The sequence below is a fragment of the Perca fluviatilis genome, chromosome 1, assembly GCF_010015445.1.
Source record: "Perca fluviatilis chromosome 1, GENO_Pfluv_1.0, whole genome shotgun sequence".
Lineage (NCBI taxonomy): Eukaryota > Metazoa > Chordata > Actinopteri > Perciformes > Percidae > Perca > Perca fluviatilis.
The window spans coordinates 35,105,344-35,120,569 of NC_053112.1; the positions used below are offsets into that span (position 1 = coordinate 35,105,344).

At 41.7% G+C, this 15,226-nt stretch overlaps 1 protein-coding gene across 7 annotated transcripts in view; it reads left to right on the forward strand.

Annotated features, from left to right (window-relative positions):
- Positions 1–15,226, forward strand: part of sh3pxd2aa (SH3 and PX domains 2Aa) — a 151,797-nt gene that overhangs the window by 117,638 nt on the left and 18,933 nt on the right. For all 7 annotated transcript variants that reach the window (XM_039797176.1, XM_039797182.1, XM_039797190.1 and 4 more), the window contains 2 exons: positions 7,370–7,483; positions 13,652–13,735. In XM_039797176.1, coding sequence (XP_039653110.1) covers positions 7,370–7,483; positions 13,652–13,735 — 198 coding nt within the window. The remainder of the gene's footprint in view (positions 1–7,369; positions 7,484–13,651; positions 13,736–15,226) is intronic.

Here is a 15,226-nt window from a genome sequence, read left to right on the forward strand (position 1 = left end):
ACTTCCCACACATGAGGGTCAGCCCACTTCTCTCAGGTTTGCCATGCTGCCAACTGGCTTTTACAGTGAGGGAGCTTTTCTGTCTTTCTCTTTCAATCTTTTATACCCACATCTGCTTCTCCATTTTGTTTTTCTTACCTTTTGTCTCCAATCTGTTCTACCCTCTGTGAGAGAAGAGTGTATGTGTATATCCGAGGGGGTCCAGCACTGTTTCTGCTCCTCATTTATCTGCTTTTACTGTGCCCACTTTCTCCAGAGCTGGATTTATAGGGGGACTGGGCCCTGTCAAAATCATCCCTTGCACTACCATGTGTGCACACGATGGAGTCTGAAGCTTGGCGTGTGTGAGTAAGATAGACTGCTTGACTGTTTCTGGCCTTTGGGTTGTTTAGCTTTGGTGTGCAAATGTGAAGAAGACAGAAAGCCAAAAAATGCCAAAAAACATATTTTATTGTATAGCAGAGCGTGACTTAATGGAATAGTTCGACATTTTGGGAGATTTACTTTTTTGCAAAAGGTCGAGGGCAAGAATGATAATTACACGTTATCATTAATTAACACCTAGTCTATAGCCACGACGTTCCACTTCCAGGATTGTTCCGTTGCCGACGGAAATTCCGCCGGATTTAACTCATTTAGGCCGGATATCCGTTGCCTTGGGCTTCCTTTGGTGCCGCCCAAGACGATTGTGATTGGTTTAAAGAAATGCCAATGAACCAGAGCACGTTTTTCTCCCATCCCGGAATTCTGTGTGGACTCACTTGCACTGTGGAGGAAGGTCTGGCAATGCAAGAACAATTAGCACCTAATCTCGTTGTTTAATCGAAAAATAATATAACGTGATATAACCTAATAATTGGGGAGCTTTAGGGGTGCTGGGATGGGTTTCATTATATGTGGACAGAGCCAGGCTTGCTGTTTACAGCTTGTTTCTGAGCTAAGCTAAGCTAAGCTAACCAGCTGCTGGGTCCAGCTGCATATTAAGTGTACAGACACGAGAGTGGTATCAATCTTCTCATCTAACTCTTCAGCTAATAAGCGTGTTCATTAAAATAGTGCTGCATGTCACCAAATTCATAGAAGTGAAATAACAAATCTGAAGTTTCCGCCCAAAACACTTTAATGTAGAGTTTCATAATAAACCTAGAATCCTGCTGGCCATTGTAGCTAGGTTCTAACAGAAAGTACAATTTGGGAACAATCTTTGATTCTGATGTCAGCTTTGTCGAGCAGTACAGCTAATGAGACTTTTGCTGTCTGTTTTTCTTCAATTAAGTACAATTTTAAAAAACTGAATCAAGTTTTATTATTTAGTGGTCTGGAACAAAGCCATTCATGAGTTTAAATCTACATTTGTACTTTAGCAGCACTCATCATGCTGGCGTTAATCAAATGTCTCCATAGCTTCATTGTGGGCAGTGCTGCACATGTGATTTTTATCAAGCATGAATGGATGAAATCACATCATTCCTGATTTTGGATTTTTGAGTATGATAATGCCGCCTCCAAATTATCAGAACTTTTACCTTCCACCACTTAAGGACCCTTCTAAAAAACAAATGCTCCTATCAGCGTATAGATAGAGATAGAGATTCACCACTGTTGATGGCAGTCACCTGAATCCTCTTATCAGCGCAGGAGATTTATTATGTTTTTCCACCGTGTGTCAGGTGGACTAAAGAGAGGAAGAACTACTGCATGTGTCTCAGTGCAGAACGACTGCTCTCCTCCATACAGGTGGCTCCAATTCTTCTTTAGCTTTTTTAAGTAGTTGCAATAAGTCAGCCTATGAAAGCCCTAATGTGTTTCACATGGTGCAAGCTATTCTTACTGCTGGGCGGACCTTTTACACTGCAGCAGAACAGAAAATAAATGAGAACCTTCAGGAATAAAAAGACAAACGCTCTACTAGAGCTGTAAAAACTCTGGAAGTTACTGTTCAATTAATTGTCTCAGAAATAATTGCGATCAACAATATAATTTTGTCTTTCAGTCAAATTTAAAAATATTTATTTATTACTTTTTCAAACTTTTGAAAGTTTTGAATGAATTCCAGGATACATCTTTGGTTTTATCCACGCCCGCCGATAGGGGGGGACAAACGGGTCTGTTGTCCCGGGCCCACAGTAGGGGGGGGGCCCAGAACTGGGCCCTCATTAAATTATGGAAGAATTAAAAATCTTTTTTTTAAATAGGCCTATTTGTGGAAAACAATATGTAGCATAATATTTGAATTACATAAAAGCGTTTTATTTGTTTTCTTCCTAATTGTCCTGGTAATGGTGGTCAAGAACCCCCCCACCCCCAACATAAAAATGGTTTGGCCACTGATCAAAATTTGATATTGTCACTTGATTTGAAGTTCAGTACGCTCAAAATGTCCGGTCAGCACAAGTCCGGAGCTCGGAAAAGGAAAGAAAAGAGAAGAAGAAAATAGAGGCCTTAGAGATTTTCTAAACAAATATTTAAAAAAAGGTGGTGACGGTGAAGCTGGAACTGTCAACGTAGAGCAAGGTAAGAACCAGCGCAGCCAACGTTTACGAGCCATGTAACGTAACGTAACAGGCCAGCTCTCATGTTAACGTCCATTAGCTTGTATAAAAGCCTGACACAACACGTTAACTTTGACAGAAACCGTTGAGTTTGGTAGCTCCGTCAGTAAGGATGAGACAGAGAGAGATCCAGCTGCAGTCAGGGGACAGAGAGAGTGATGCGGGAGGGGCCCGCTGCCTCGCAACGGAGGGACAGAGTCAGGCTACCGGTGAGAGAGAAGAGAGAGAGATAGAGAGAGAGTGATGCGGGGGGGCTCGCTGCCCTGTCGGAGAGTCTGAGCAGGATGGATCAGAGACTGATTACACACTTAATTTCAGTGAGAGACGTGAGGAGAGGAAGAGCAAGGGAAAAGGAGAGATCTGGCCGCGAGGGGGGGGGGGCCATCTAAGATCTTGTCCCGGGCCCAGGCAAGACTGTCAGCTGGCCTGGTTTTATCACTGTCATGTGACCCACATACAATAGTAACCATGTACACATCCTCTAAAGTAAACCAAGCCTCTGTATTATCATAAAACATTTTTTCTAAGTGCATACCCCCTTGTCATTTTTGTTGCTATGAACGTGTATAGGGTCAAGTGCCAACAACTCACACATAAAATATCAATGGGAAAAAAAATAGTCCAATAATCACTTATATAATTACCATTTGGCCTATCTAAACAATATCAACAACTACCATCAACAGTCATACCCCTTAAGACCTTAGCTAATTAACACAGAAACCATGACTATGTAAAATAATTGACAATTATGTAATAATTGTTACAGGCCTACTCTTCACTGAAGCACCCTAGGCTGCATTAACAGTTCACATATGAACATACAAAATAAGATCGTAGTTGGATTCAAAATAATTACATTTTGTGTGCTCACAGCCCACTTTTCTAACCCTTACCCAGCAGAGGACCCCCCAATAGGAAAGTCCTGACAGCCCCTCCTGAGTTTACAAGTCCTAACACTGTGGCAAACGCTATTCATTACACCACTGGGCTTCTTAAACCAGGAGCTACGGTGTAAGATTTAATTAGCATAGTATAACTGTCGTGATGTCAAATACAATTTCATATAAAGCCACTACCTCCACCAATCAAGGCCAAGCAGGGTCCTAAATTGATTCAGACGGCTCCAAAAATGAACGGCGCAGACCTCTCCTGAAGCCAAAGTGCACTGTAACGTCTCTGCAGCAGTCGACAGGCGGGTACAGAGCGTCCACAGAAAGCTAGTGTGACTGTGAGGAAGCTCAAACTGGAGGAGCTACACTGCTGCTACTGTGCAGAACCCCCCTGTGATTCTGTATGCGCTCAGGTTGAATTAACTCCTGTGTTGACTGCGAGACATGACCCGCTGTGGGGAAATCCAGGGGAGACAGTATTTCAGCATGGTATTTGTGTGTATGTGTGTTGGAAGAAGGTGATTTTATGCTGCACATTAGCTGTCAAAGTCCCGGGGTCTCAGGCCTCAGTGTTTATACGGAGAGATGAAGCCACATGCAGGGGCTGGGCACGGCAGGCTCCTCTACTGTGGTCTGTTAAATGTCAACCCACTAATATTTTGATGCCTGTTAGTGAAGTTGTTGTTATAGTCTGGTATAAACCATGCTCAGCACTACTTCAGCTTTCTGTAGTGCTACTGTTTTAGCTGCGCTCCTAAATACATTGACATTACCTGTAGAGTTGGGAATCATTTTGATTTTAACATTTCTGATTCCAATTCCGATTCATCCTTTCGATTCCAGTTCTTATCCATTCTCTATTCCGATTCTTTGAGGTGTGGAGTTCAAACGGGTCACATGCTTATTTTACAGATAAGAGGAACATTTTATTTTGATGCAATAGTGATTTACAGTTTTACCGGGCTTTTTCAACGTAAACAACTGCGGCTTTACTGTGCTCCTGCAACACAACGAGCACCTGGAAAAATGTTGGCCACTACGGAAACCAAAAGTTGTGTGTGTTACATTTGGAACCGATGATCATATTCGAAACCAATAAACCAATAAAAATAAAAATCGTAATTTTTTAAACGATTCCAAGCTGAAACCGGTTCTCGATGCCCAATCCTACCTGTAAACTAACTGTAGATTATCTGTGAAAAAAGAGAGTCTAAAGCTCAGGAAAAAAAGGTAGTAAGCAGATAAATAAAAAATTTATCAGCAATCTTTTTTTCTTTTTCTTTTTTTTGATTATTTTTGGAGCATTTTTAGGCCTTTATTTGGATAGGACAGCTTAGATTTGAAAGGGGAGAGAGAAAGGGAATGACCTGCAGCAAAGGGCTGAAGGTTGGAGTCGAACCTGCGGCCGCTGCGTTGAGGAGTAAGCCTCTATATATGGGCACCCGCTCCACCAGGTGAGCTAAACAGGCACCCATACTATGGCTTCTTTATCAGCAGTCAAAATATTGTTACGGTATTGATTCTTTATGAATGCAAATTATTTCACAATGGACTTAGTTTAAATTATAATCATTGTGCAGTAGTTATAAGTATTCATTTATATGAAAAAGAAAATTGTTCGTTTGTATTTTCGTTTTTTCCTTTTTTTTCTATCTCCACCCATCTCTCTAATTCTGTCACTTCTACTGTTCTTAAAATCAATCACATACATTCAAAACCATACTTAAGACCAGTTTGAGCACTTTAGACCAGAGGGTTGCCCATTTAGATCCCCGGGATAGTGGTGAAATGTAGTTAAGGTGTAGCAAACATATAGTACATGCCAGCTACTATTAGAAGTGCCCTCAAGCAAGGCATTGAACTACTTATTTTGGTGGAGCTGCAGTTCCCTCTTAAAGATATTCATTCACACTGTTGGAAATAGAAATATGTCTTTCATCAACTTTCCATGGTAAAAAGTAAAATGCTGTGATAAAGGCGGAGTGAGCTGTCATGCCAGCTTGCACTGTACTGTACTGTAAGAATATGTCATCCAATGGGTTCTAGCCAGAAGCCTGATTGGTTCTAGCCAGAAGCTGGAGCAACTATAATAAAAGGGTACGGATGAAGTGAGTAAAGTTTAATTCAAATGAAATGCAACAGTGTAATGTGATACAATGGTATTTAATTCATTCGAGGGTGGAAACCCTTCAGCTTCATGAGACTCCCTTAAGACACAGGATTAGTCAGTCAGTGTCAGAAAGATATGAAGGCTAGTGTGGGAAATACTGTCCAGCAAGAGTTCTGAATTCCAATTTGTCAGTCTGTCGGCCTGTTGGTTGATCCACCACTTTGGTCCAGACTGTAATGTCCGAGACACATTCATGATCCCCAGAGGATGAATCCTTATGATTTTTGGTGATCCTTTGACTTTTCATCTAGCACCAACTACACATCAATTGTATCATTTCTCCAATGAAGCATGTCCACTTCTGCCTAATTATTACAACATTTGGTATAGACATTCATGGTTCCCAGATGTATCTCATTTATCCTAATGACTCCTAATGACCCTTGGTATTTCTTCAAGCCCTACCACGAGGTTGGCACTTTTGGTTATGAGTTAAATGTCTCCAAAATTGTATTAACCAACATGGGATTTGGTGCAGATATTCATGTTCTCCTCAGGGTAAATTATAAAAACTTTTTTGGTGAGCCCAAATGTCTAATATGTGAACATATTAAACATTATGCCTGCCAAACATTAGCATCTTAACATTATTATTGTGAGCCTGTCGCCATGCTGATGTTAGCCTTTCATGAAAAAAATACACCGTTCAGTACACCCTCACAGTACTCTTAGCATGGCTGTAGACTTTTATTCTAGTAGGTTTTTAACATTGCATAATGTTGATTTGTTCACATTAATCAAAACAACAGCAGTCTAACACATTTCCTAATGAGTATTGGTGAAAAGTGAAGCAAATTCTTCATGCATCAAGTGCTTTTTAAACTTGTGTTGTTGATCTATAATTCACTTCAAGCTCCAACACTTTCCTCTCTCCAGTATCTGTCTTGTCTCTCAGTGTCTGCTTTAGTAATGATGAGAGCTTTCCAAGTAGGTGAAACTTGCAGCCATCGTGAGTCCGCCTCAGATCTCTCTGCTCGCTTATACAGACAAGACCAACATATAAGATGTACAGTTTTACCAGGGGTGGAGCCAGATGTTGTAAACATTCGGGGCTCGGTCCAAACCTAGAGGGATTCAGGGGGCATGCTCCCCTGAGGAGATTTTTTTTCTCCTATTTAGGCTCATTGAGTCTCAGCTCTCCTCTCAGAACCAATTTATGCAATTTCAAGACTGTTTATGAACCCCATTATGCAGAAATATTCAAGTACACCATTTTAGAATTGGCAGAAATAACACATTACAACTGCATGGCATTAGCATAAAAGTGGGCGTGTCTGTAAAGATGTACCTATAGAACCCATTTTCATTTATATTTTTGGAGGTCAAGGGACGCCTTTGAAAATGCCCATGCTTTTTCCCCTCTCCAAATTGGAGCGCCTATGTTCAGAGCGTTATTTAGCCATCTTCCCAACAAGCTAGCCCATAGATTCCTGATACCAGTTTATGTATTAGCTTCTCTGCTGAAAAGATCCAGGGCTTTTAAGAAAAAAATTTGGGGCTGGAGTCCCAGAAGCCCTTTGTTTTACTAACCATACACAGGCTAAATTTGCTGGAGTGCAATTGCTGGCTCATCCACAGTACATTTGGCTACATGGTAGAGATGAAGCTATCCATTGTTTGGTGTAAATCACAAAGTTGGAATGATGCTCACTTCATTCTTCAGGCCTTGATTATTGGTAGCAATACTAATATGTTCGTCTCTCTCTCTTTCCATCCCTCTTTCCTCTATCTATCTCCCTCCCTCTCTTCTCTAGGTTGGTGGTTTGTCAGCACAGCAGAGGAGCAGGGCTGGGTGCCGGCCACATACCTGGACTCCCAGAATGTAACCAGAGACGATTTGGATCTGGGCACTTCCAGGACTGGAGAAGGTTAGCACAGACACATGCAAAAACACAAGATTATTACATTCATAAAACACAGAAAGACATCAACGTCATTCTGGCCGACTTGTTCTTTGAGAATCGTCTTTGTAGAAAAGGACATGATTTCTCAATAATGGTTTATAGTGGGCGTTTCTTTTTCTGTATTCACATCTCAATCTAAGAAAGTCAGAGCTCAACACACATACACACACACTTACAAACACACTTCCAGTCACACATTAGGAACCTTGAAGACCACAGTCGCAGCTCCATGGTGAAATGGTACCAGACCGCGGCCAAAGGGTTTGCAATATTTTGGCACCACAGAAAATTCCTTTCAACTCCCCCGGGAGGCTGCAACTCTTGCAGTAGCCTCGTTTTGTTGTGACCCTTTCCTCCCCAATGTTTAGTCTGACTGCTGGGATGGAGCATTTCATCACTGTGTCATCATAAGCCCATTTCTGCTTTTAGACCAAGGGAATCCAGTAGAGATAAATAAAGTGCAAACACACAGGTATGCTCACAGGCATGCTTAGAAATGCATGCAACACACACATACATTACATTGTTTATCTGCAGCAGTGTGTGGTAATGAAATAGGAATGGTGGGATAGGTTATTATGTTGTATAGTGCCACTAACAGGCGTTTTTTGTCTCTCATTAAAACATGCCAGCCTCCATGCTTCACTGCGCACATTCTGCAAGACACATTAAATAAAAAAACACACACTCTGCTAGAATGAAGACAGCTCCTGCACAGCTGCCACAGTCACTGTTATTTGCTGTTCGGATTCGTTTCTTGGATTTTTTCCCCACTCCCACTCGCACACACTCACATACACACGCTTAATATATGTTGTCAGTGCCTGTACCAGTGGAATCTCTTCCAATACTGTATCCTGGAGGTAAAATAACAGCTTCAGGGATATGGAGTGTTGGTTGCCTGAGGACTTTTTTAGTGTTTAAAAGGGGTTTTCATTTTTTTCTTTTTTCCCCAAACGTACTTGGATTTAATTTGGTGTGCTATCTAATATTAAATTGGGATTAAACAACTGCATTTCATTTCATTTCGTCAGTTATGATAACACCATTTCAAGTAAAGGCCCTTTTTGATAAAGGGCGAAACATACACACTGAATAAACAACACATGCAATGCAAATTTGCTCCCAGGTCATTTTTTTCCCCCCTGTTTTCACCTGAAATACTGTAAGCCAATCACAACAAGTGATTTTGATGTAAGCAGTCACATGACAACATACAGTAACAACAATGGCAGATCGCCTAATTGTTTACGTCTCGCAGCAACAGGCGCTCCTTGATGAAGGCCCTACAAACCTGAACGATGTTGGCACTTCGGACCCAGTTGGCAGTCACATGAGAACATATCTTCTTTTAGATGAAGTCCACAGGTGCATACTGTACTGGCACCAGAGTGCATGTAGCCTATAGCCTGTGTATTTGAACTATTTACATGGTTAAATCACATTTGTTTATCACAGCTGCAATCTCTGGGGATTTTACGACCGTAGACAAGATTTATCTAAGCAGCCCAAGGCTACAGATCCTTCTGACACGGGGTCTGGGCTGCTTTCTCCCTTACTGACACAAGTTATTTCCACCTGCCATAATGGGTATGGGTGTCTCCAAGACATATTCAAAATGTCTTGCCTTGTCCTGTTGTGCAAAACTTTACAGTTGCATCATGTTACATGTAAATTTCAAGCTGTTTATTCATGGCATGATCTGTGTAATAGTGCCAATTGCACACATCAGAGTCTGATTACAGGTGTTGGGGCTGCATATGTGAAAAAAAGTTGTATAAAGCCTTTTGTGTCTCCAGAGGGAGCTGCGTGAAATCTGATAAATGTCCTCAAGTGATGTCACTTGAGTCAGAGTCGGTTGGGTCTGAAGACTACAAAGTTTGAAAATGAAAAATAATCTGGGGTGTGGAGTATGATCCTCTCAGACCCCTGTAGCCGCTGCTAATCTCTGATTGAGGCTAGATGCTACATTAGCTGCTACTGACGCACCCGAATCTCCGGACAAACTGTCAGGGGTCGAGTTGCATTCTGGGTAATGCATTAAAGGTACCTAGTGGACGGTTCTGCTGCATCGATTTAGATTTCTTTTTTAACTGTCCACTTGCTAAATTGGTGGAGTACTCTTTTTTTATAGATTATATAAACCACTTTATTTAGAGGTTGAAAGAAAGTGCACCCCAAATGTTATTAATAATCCCTTCGATGCACAGGAAAACTGTGTGTGCACATCTACAGTAAGTTGTCCCACATCACAGCAATGTACTCTGAGTACATTCTGTTTATTAGTGACCCAAGACCCAACTGTAATGAACCAGAATGTATCCTTTAAAGGTGCTCTAAGTGATGTCATGCAATTTTTAGGCTACAACATATTTTTGTCACATACAGCAAACATCTCCTCACTATCTGCTAGCTGCCTGTCCCCTGAACACACTGTAAAAAAACGCGGTCTCTGTAGACAGCCCAGGCTCCACAAACGGCAACAAAAACAAACTGCGCCAACCTGCACCACCAAACATAACAGAGTTCCAGCGTTAACGTTAGCCAATAACCGACAAAAAGGATTTTGGGGTGGGAGTTAGGGGGGGGGTTAGTGCGCGGAAGCATGGAAGGGAGGGGGAGGGGACGGGATGAGGAGGAGGGAGGGGCGAGCTAGCCTTTTTTTGTTTGGCAATACTTCGAACGTCAACAAGAAGTAACGTCACCCAACATCACTTAGAGCACCTTTAAGCCTGTGGGTTGGATATAAGCGTTATGTTACACACTCTCGTTGCATTTGGTTTTTCGACTATCTTCTCTCTGCTAACCAATGCACTCAAGTGAATTTATGCAGGAATTACCTGAGCTCACAACTGCACCCAAGTACACCCCCCCCCCCATCCCCGATCCCCATTTTCCCATTAGGCCTGGTGTCTTTGTGTTTGCACACATCGTCACTTCTTATTTCTGATCTCCCCCTTTCCCGCTTCCTGTCGTCCCTTACATCTCATTATCTCTGCGTGGTCTGTAACCTAATTCCACTCACCGCTCAGCTCACTGGAGAGGAACTGACAGGCGCAGCCCGGGCCCCCCGCTGAAATTACCTCGAAATAACATTTCCCTTTGTGCCTTCCCTTAGCTGATATTTCAATTAGGAGGTCAACAGGAGTCGGATGATGCTCAGTGGGATGGATGGAAGGCAGACAAGAGTCAAAAGGGAGAGGAAATGACAAGTAGCAGAGGCACACAAAGGGAGAGAGGGCAGAAGGAAAGATGGAGAGACAAGAGGGTGAAGAGAGGACAGAAGATGGAGAAGGAATTAGATTACCACAGTAGAAAGAAAGATAGATAGATAGAAGATAAGTGATGTTTCCATCTATCCTTCCCCTCATTAACGTGTTTGCTCAGACAATCCGCTAAGATAGGAAAATGGCTCATTGTGTTATGACTGAGGCTTTATTTTATACAGACTTTGAACTAATAACGATTGACAGAGGTCAAGAGTTCAGCACACTACAGCTGGAAACTGTAAAGAGCAATACAATCTGTGTTTTGAGTTCCTTTCTTATTGATTATTTTAAGGATATAAGGTTTTTTGGACTTAATTATAGACAGAAATGACTTGATAAGATGAAGGTCGACAGTGTAAATACATACATACACAGACATGGATCCTCACACAACATTGTGCCTAATCAGGTGCTCCAAAGGGAATTCCTCATTTATAGATTTGTGTCCATCCATTGTCATCTCAAATAACCACAACAAATGTAGTAATGTCTGCTGCATTCTTCTTTTATATATTATTGTAAATTAAATACCTTTGTAGTTTGCACTGTTGTTTGGACAAAACAAGTTATTTAAAGATGCCAAGCACCAGCATTTTACCCAATAGACTGTAAAAAAAAAAAGAAGAAAAAAAGATAGACGACGCGTCTCCACTTCCTCGCACTGTACAAAAGTGAAGCCAAAATATCCCGGATACGGGCGCTGCCATCTTGTAATTTTGGAACCAGAGTCCGCGCAGTAGTGATAGGGCGGTGGTATCAAAGTCCCGCCCATACACCCGCCCGACCAATCGCCAGTCAATCACAGGGATCAATCATGACCGTTCAATACGTTTTTATTACATAAAAAAATGAATAAAAACAAAACTTATCAGAAAAATTAACACTTAATCAAACATCAGCGTGATCACAACTACCTAGAATGACAGAAACATATTTGGGAAAAATGTTTTTGACTGAACTTTGATTTTTTTTGTTTGGCCCATGTCCCATCCGCTTACATGGAGGGATCTGGGTTAAATGACCTATACTGCAGCCAGCCACCAGGGGGCGATCCAGATGTTTTGGCTTCACTTATACAGTCTATGCATCAACCCCTTTTCTATACCCCTTTTAAACATTTCATAGTCTGAACAAATAATCGTTTTATTGCCACTTTGTCTGGCTTGTAAGGAGCAAGCTGTATGTGAATGATTGTGCTACTGTAGCGAACCTTCCTGTCAGAGGGAAACCTAAAACTGGGCCAGGAGGCCCGCTACAGTAGCTGACTTTGATGATATGTGTGCTGACTACCAGTGTCAGCCAGAAGGCCTAGTGATTTTTGTTGTTGTTTGACGTTCGTGCCTGTCTCATGGCGAGGGGGGCGGAGTATGTAAAGAGAGGCGAAGGTTGTTTGAATTAAGAGCTCTCTGGCAAAAACGAAACAGAAGTTGTAAACGTTTTGCTGAATAACTAGTAGCTCAAGGTTCATGGTAGCCTGGTTGACACCAGACCCTTCTCAGTTGTAACTGAGAGTGGGTCTGGGAAAGGTTCATTCACAGCTCATTTCCAAAGGGGCGTCACCAACGGACGCCACTCAAATGCCTCTGGGCGCAATTGGATAGTCCTTCAACCAATCAGACCAATGATCCAGGTGACGCTTTTCACATCCAATATCCAACTAAAAAAATGTGATTGTGGTTTTTGGTGTCGTCCCTCCACGCCCTACTTTTTCCTTGCAGGTGTTGCATATTGTAAACTTGTTATCTTCTGCACACACGCTGAAGAATGTCCAAACAGCTGACATGTTGCAGGTTAATTCACGAGGTTCCCTACATGTGCAAGAATAGCGCGGACACGCGCTTCACACCGCGAGCACTGCAGGTACGCGCCACACACGGCGGAGAAGGTGAGAGAAAGGAAAAAGAGACTGTGTCTCTGTCCGTGTGTGCGTGCGTCCTTGAGAACTGTAACTCGTATAACTTCTGTTGTCAGTTAATTGTAACGTTGACCGCCATGAAATCGCCATATGTCAGACTGACCTGCAGCTCGCCGGTCATGGGCGTCATGTTGAATGTAAACAAAAAGCTGCTCGCCGTTACTGCGCTATCCTCGTCTGCGTAAAGCCCGCCTCAACGGTCGTGATTGGTGTTAAGCCCGCCTCAGCGGTTGTGATTGGTGCCTCAATTTTGAGAACATTGGAAATGGGTTTCAATGGGCTCTTCGCCAGACTGACCTGCAGAGCAAATCTCAAATTTGCCGGAAGTTCGTCAGGGTTTACCCAGGCTAGGTTCATGGTGTCTGTTGTGCCAGTCAGATGTTCAACAAAGCTCCCTAAAAATAGAATAAAACATCATATCTTATAAAATTAATATACACAACATCATAAGTAAGAGTATTATTACACATCCACCTACTGTATAAATAACGGTGCAGTATAACACGTGGTGGTTAGATATCCATCCTAAATGAATAAGGACGATTGGACCCTCAAATTAATCCTGCTTGTGGCTTTTAATCCATACACTCCATACTTTAGGAAGTAAAAGGTGTGATTTACGCACATACTGTATATGTGTATAATAAAATAAAAAAAAAAAACTCGAAAAATGTTTGCTTGTTTTCATCGAACTGCACATAACTTTGCATTTACCATATCCTTAGCTAAAATGCTAAAGCCAGCTAATAGTTGCAAGAGATGGTCTACTGGCTTCAGACTTGACAAGCCGTTGTTTATTTGCCATTGTCCCTTGGAAACTATTGTGGTGTCGCTAACAACAGTTTCTTCCTTTGTTTTGCCTTTGTTCACGTTGCTAATCAATGCTTCTTACACTAACTCCACATCTATTTGTTTGTTTTCTTTTTGGTTGCTCCTCATCATCATCAGTTACTAAGAGACGCAAGGCACATCTGAAGAGGCTGGACCGCCGCTGGACCCTCGGGGGTATAGTCAACCGCCAGCAGAGCAGAGGTGAACATAAAGACAGCAGGAACACACACACAAACACACACACACACACATTACACAGTTACAGTAAATGTATACATATCCCACACCGATGGGCCTGCACATGCATACAATACAAATCCACAAACCCACAAGGAATCAGACGCTGAGTCATTGTCTCTCTCCACATAGCAGCGCAAAGCAGCTCATGCATAAGGACGCTTACACATATAGTGCATAATTATTAGCATGTATGCATATACCGCAGATGCATTCACAGATGAAAGCACATTTTTTGTGTTCGTTGATTCTTGGAAAGATTATGTGTGGCAAAACGAGCTCAACTCAAAGGTCCCCTTACTAGCTATTTCTGAGTTTACATCTTACTAGGGATGGAACGATGCATCTTGAATAAAAAGCGATGTAAATGTGTAAAGAGTACAACAGGTTCAGATAAAAAATGAATCGCGATGCAATTTTTAAATGGCCCAGGGCGTAATCTCCTTTTGATTTAACTAACTAGTTTATTTATTTGAAGAGATTTCATTTCTGTTTATTTAGTTATTTGGATTTGGGATTTGTTTTAAAAATCTAATTATAAAATCTTTTATTTAAATTTTGTTATTTAAAATACAATTTCAGTTGCACTTTTGATAAGAGGACACATGTTGTTTTGTACAGTTTATATAATTAAAGTAATTGTTCAGTCATTTGTCTGCAGCTCATTCTGTTAAACAAATCGTGACAAAATCGTATGGCGAACTTTGAATCGTGAATCGCATCGAATCGTGAGTTAAGTGTATCGTTACATCCCTACATCTTACAGGTTCATCAGGGAATAGCACTGCCTCAGGTGTCATTACATGACTCAACTTCAGCTACTTTGTAAGCTCAGTTTTTAAGTTAAAGTTAACACGATAACAAGTGTCTGAAACTTACTCACACATATAGTACACACCTTCCCCACAAATGGCCCCACTCCCCTGCACTCTCAAATAGTTTGCGGCCAACAACAACTGGCCTTGAGTATCTACCGGGAGCAGCACATTGGGTGGCCATGAGTCGGCTCTGACAGTGAAATCTCAAATCTCACTCCATCAAACTTGGAACGCTCTTCAGCTCACACACAGCAGCAAAATAATTGGATTGCCTTAAACAGATTTGGATAATTAAGGCTATTCGTCTCTCACAACACAAACTCATCAACCTTGACGGCCACTGAGCCATGTGAACATAAATGATTGTATAACAGTGTTGCTGCTTAATTAAAGCAAACTCCCTTAGGTTTAAAATGCTGTTAGGGGTTTTGCATTTCCCTTGTAAATCTTTAAAAAAGATAAACATGAAGAGGTTCTTGCATGCTTTTCATTGTAGCATTTGGCAAGTCATCTGTGTTTTTTTTCGAGTCATTTTTGCTTCAGTGCTGAAAGAGAGACATGAGTCTATGTCTGAAAAAACACGCAGTCACTTCTCTTGGGGGGGCGAGTGGCGCTTTCTAATGCAAACTTTTCTCAG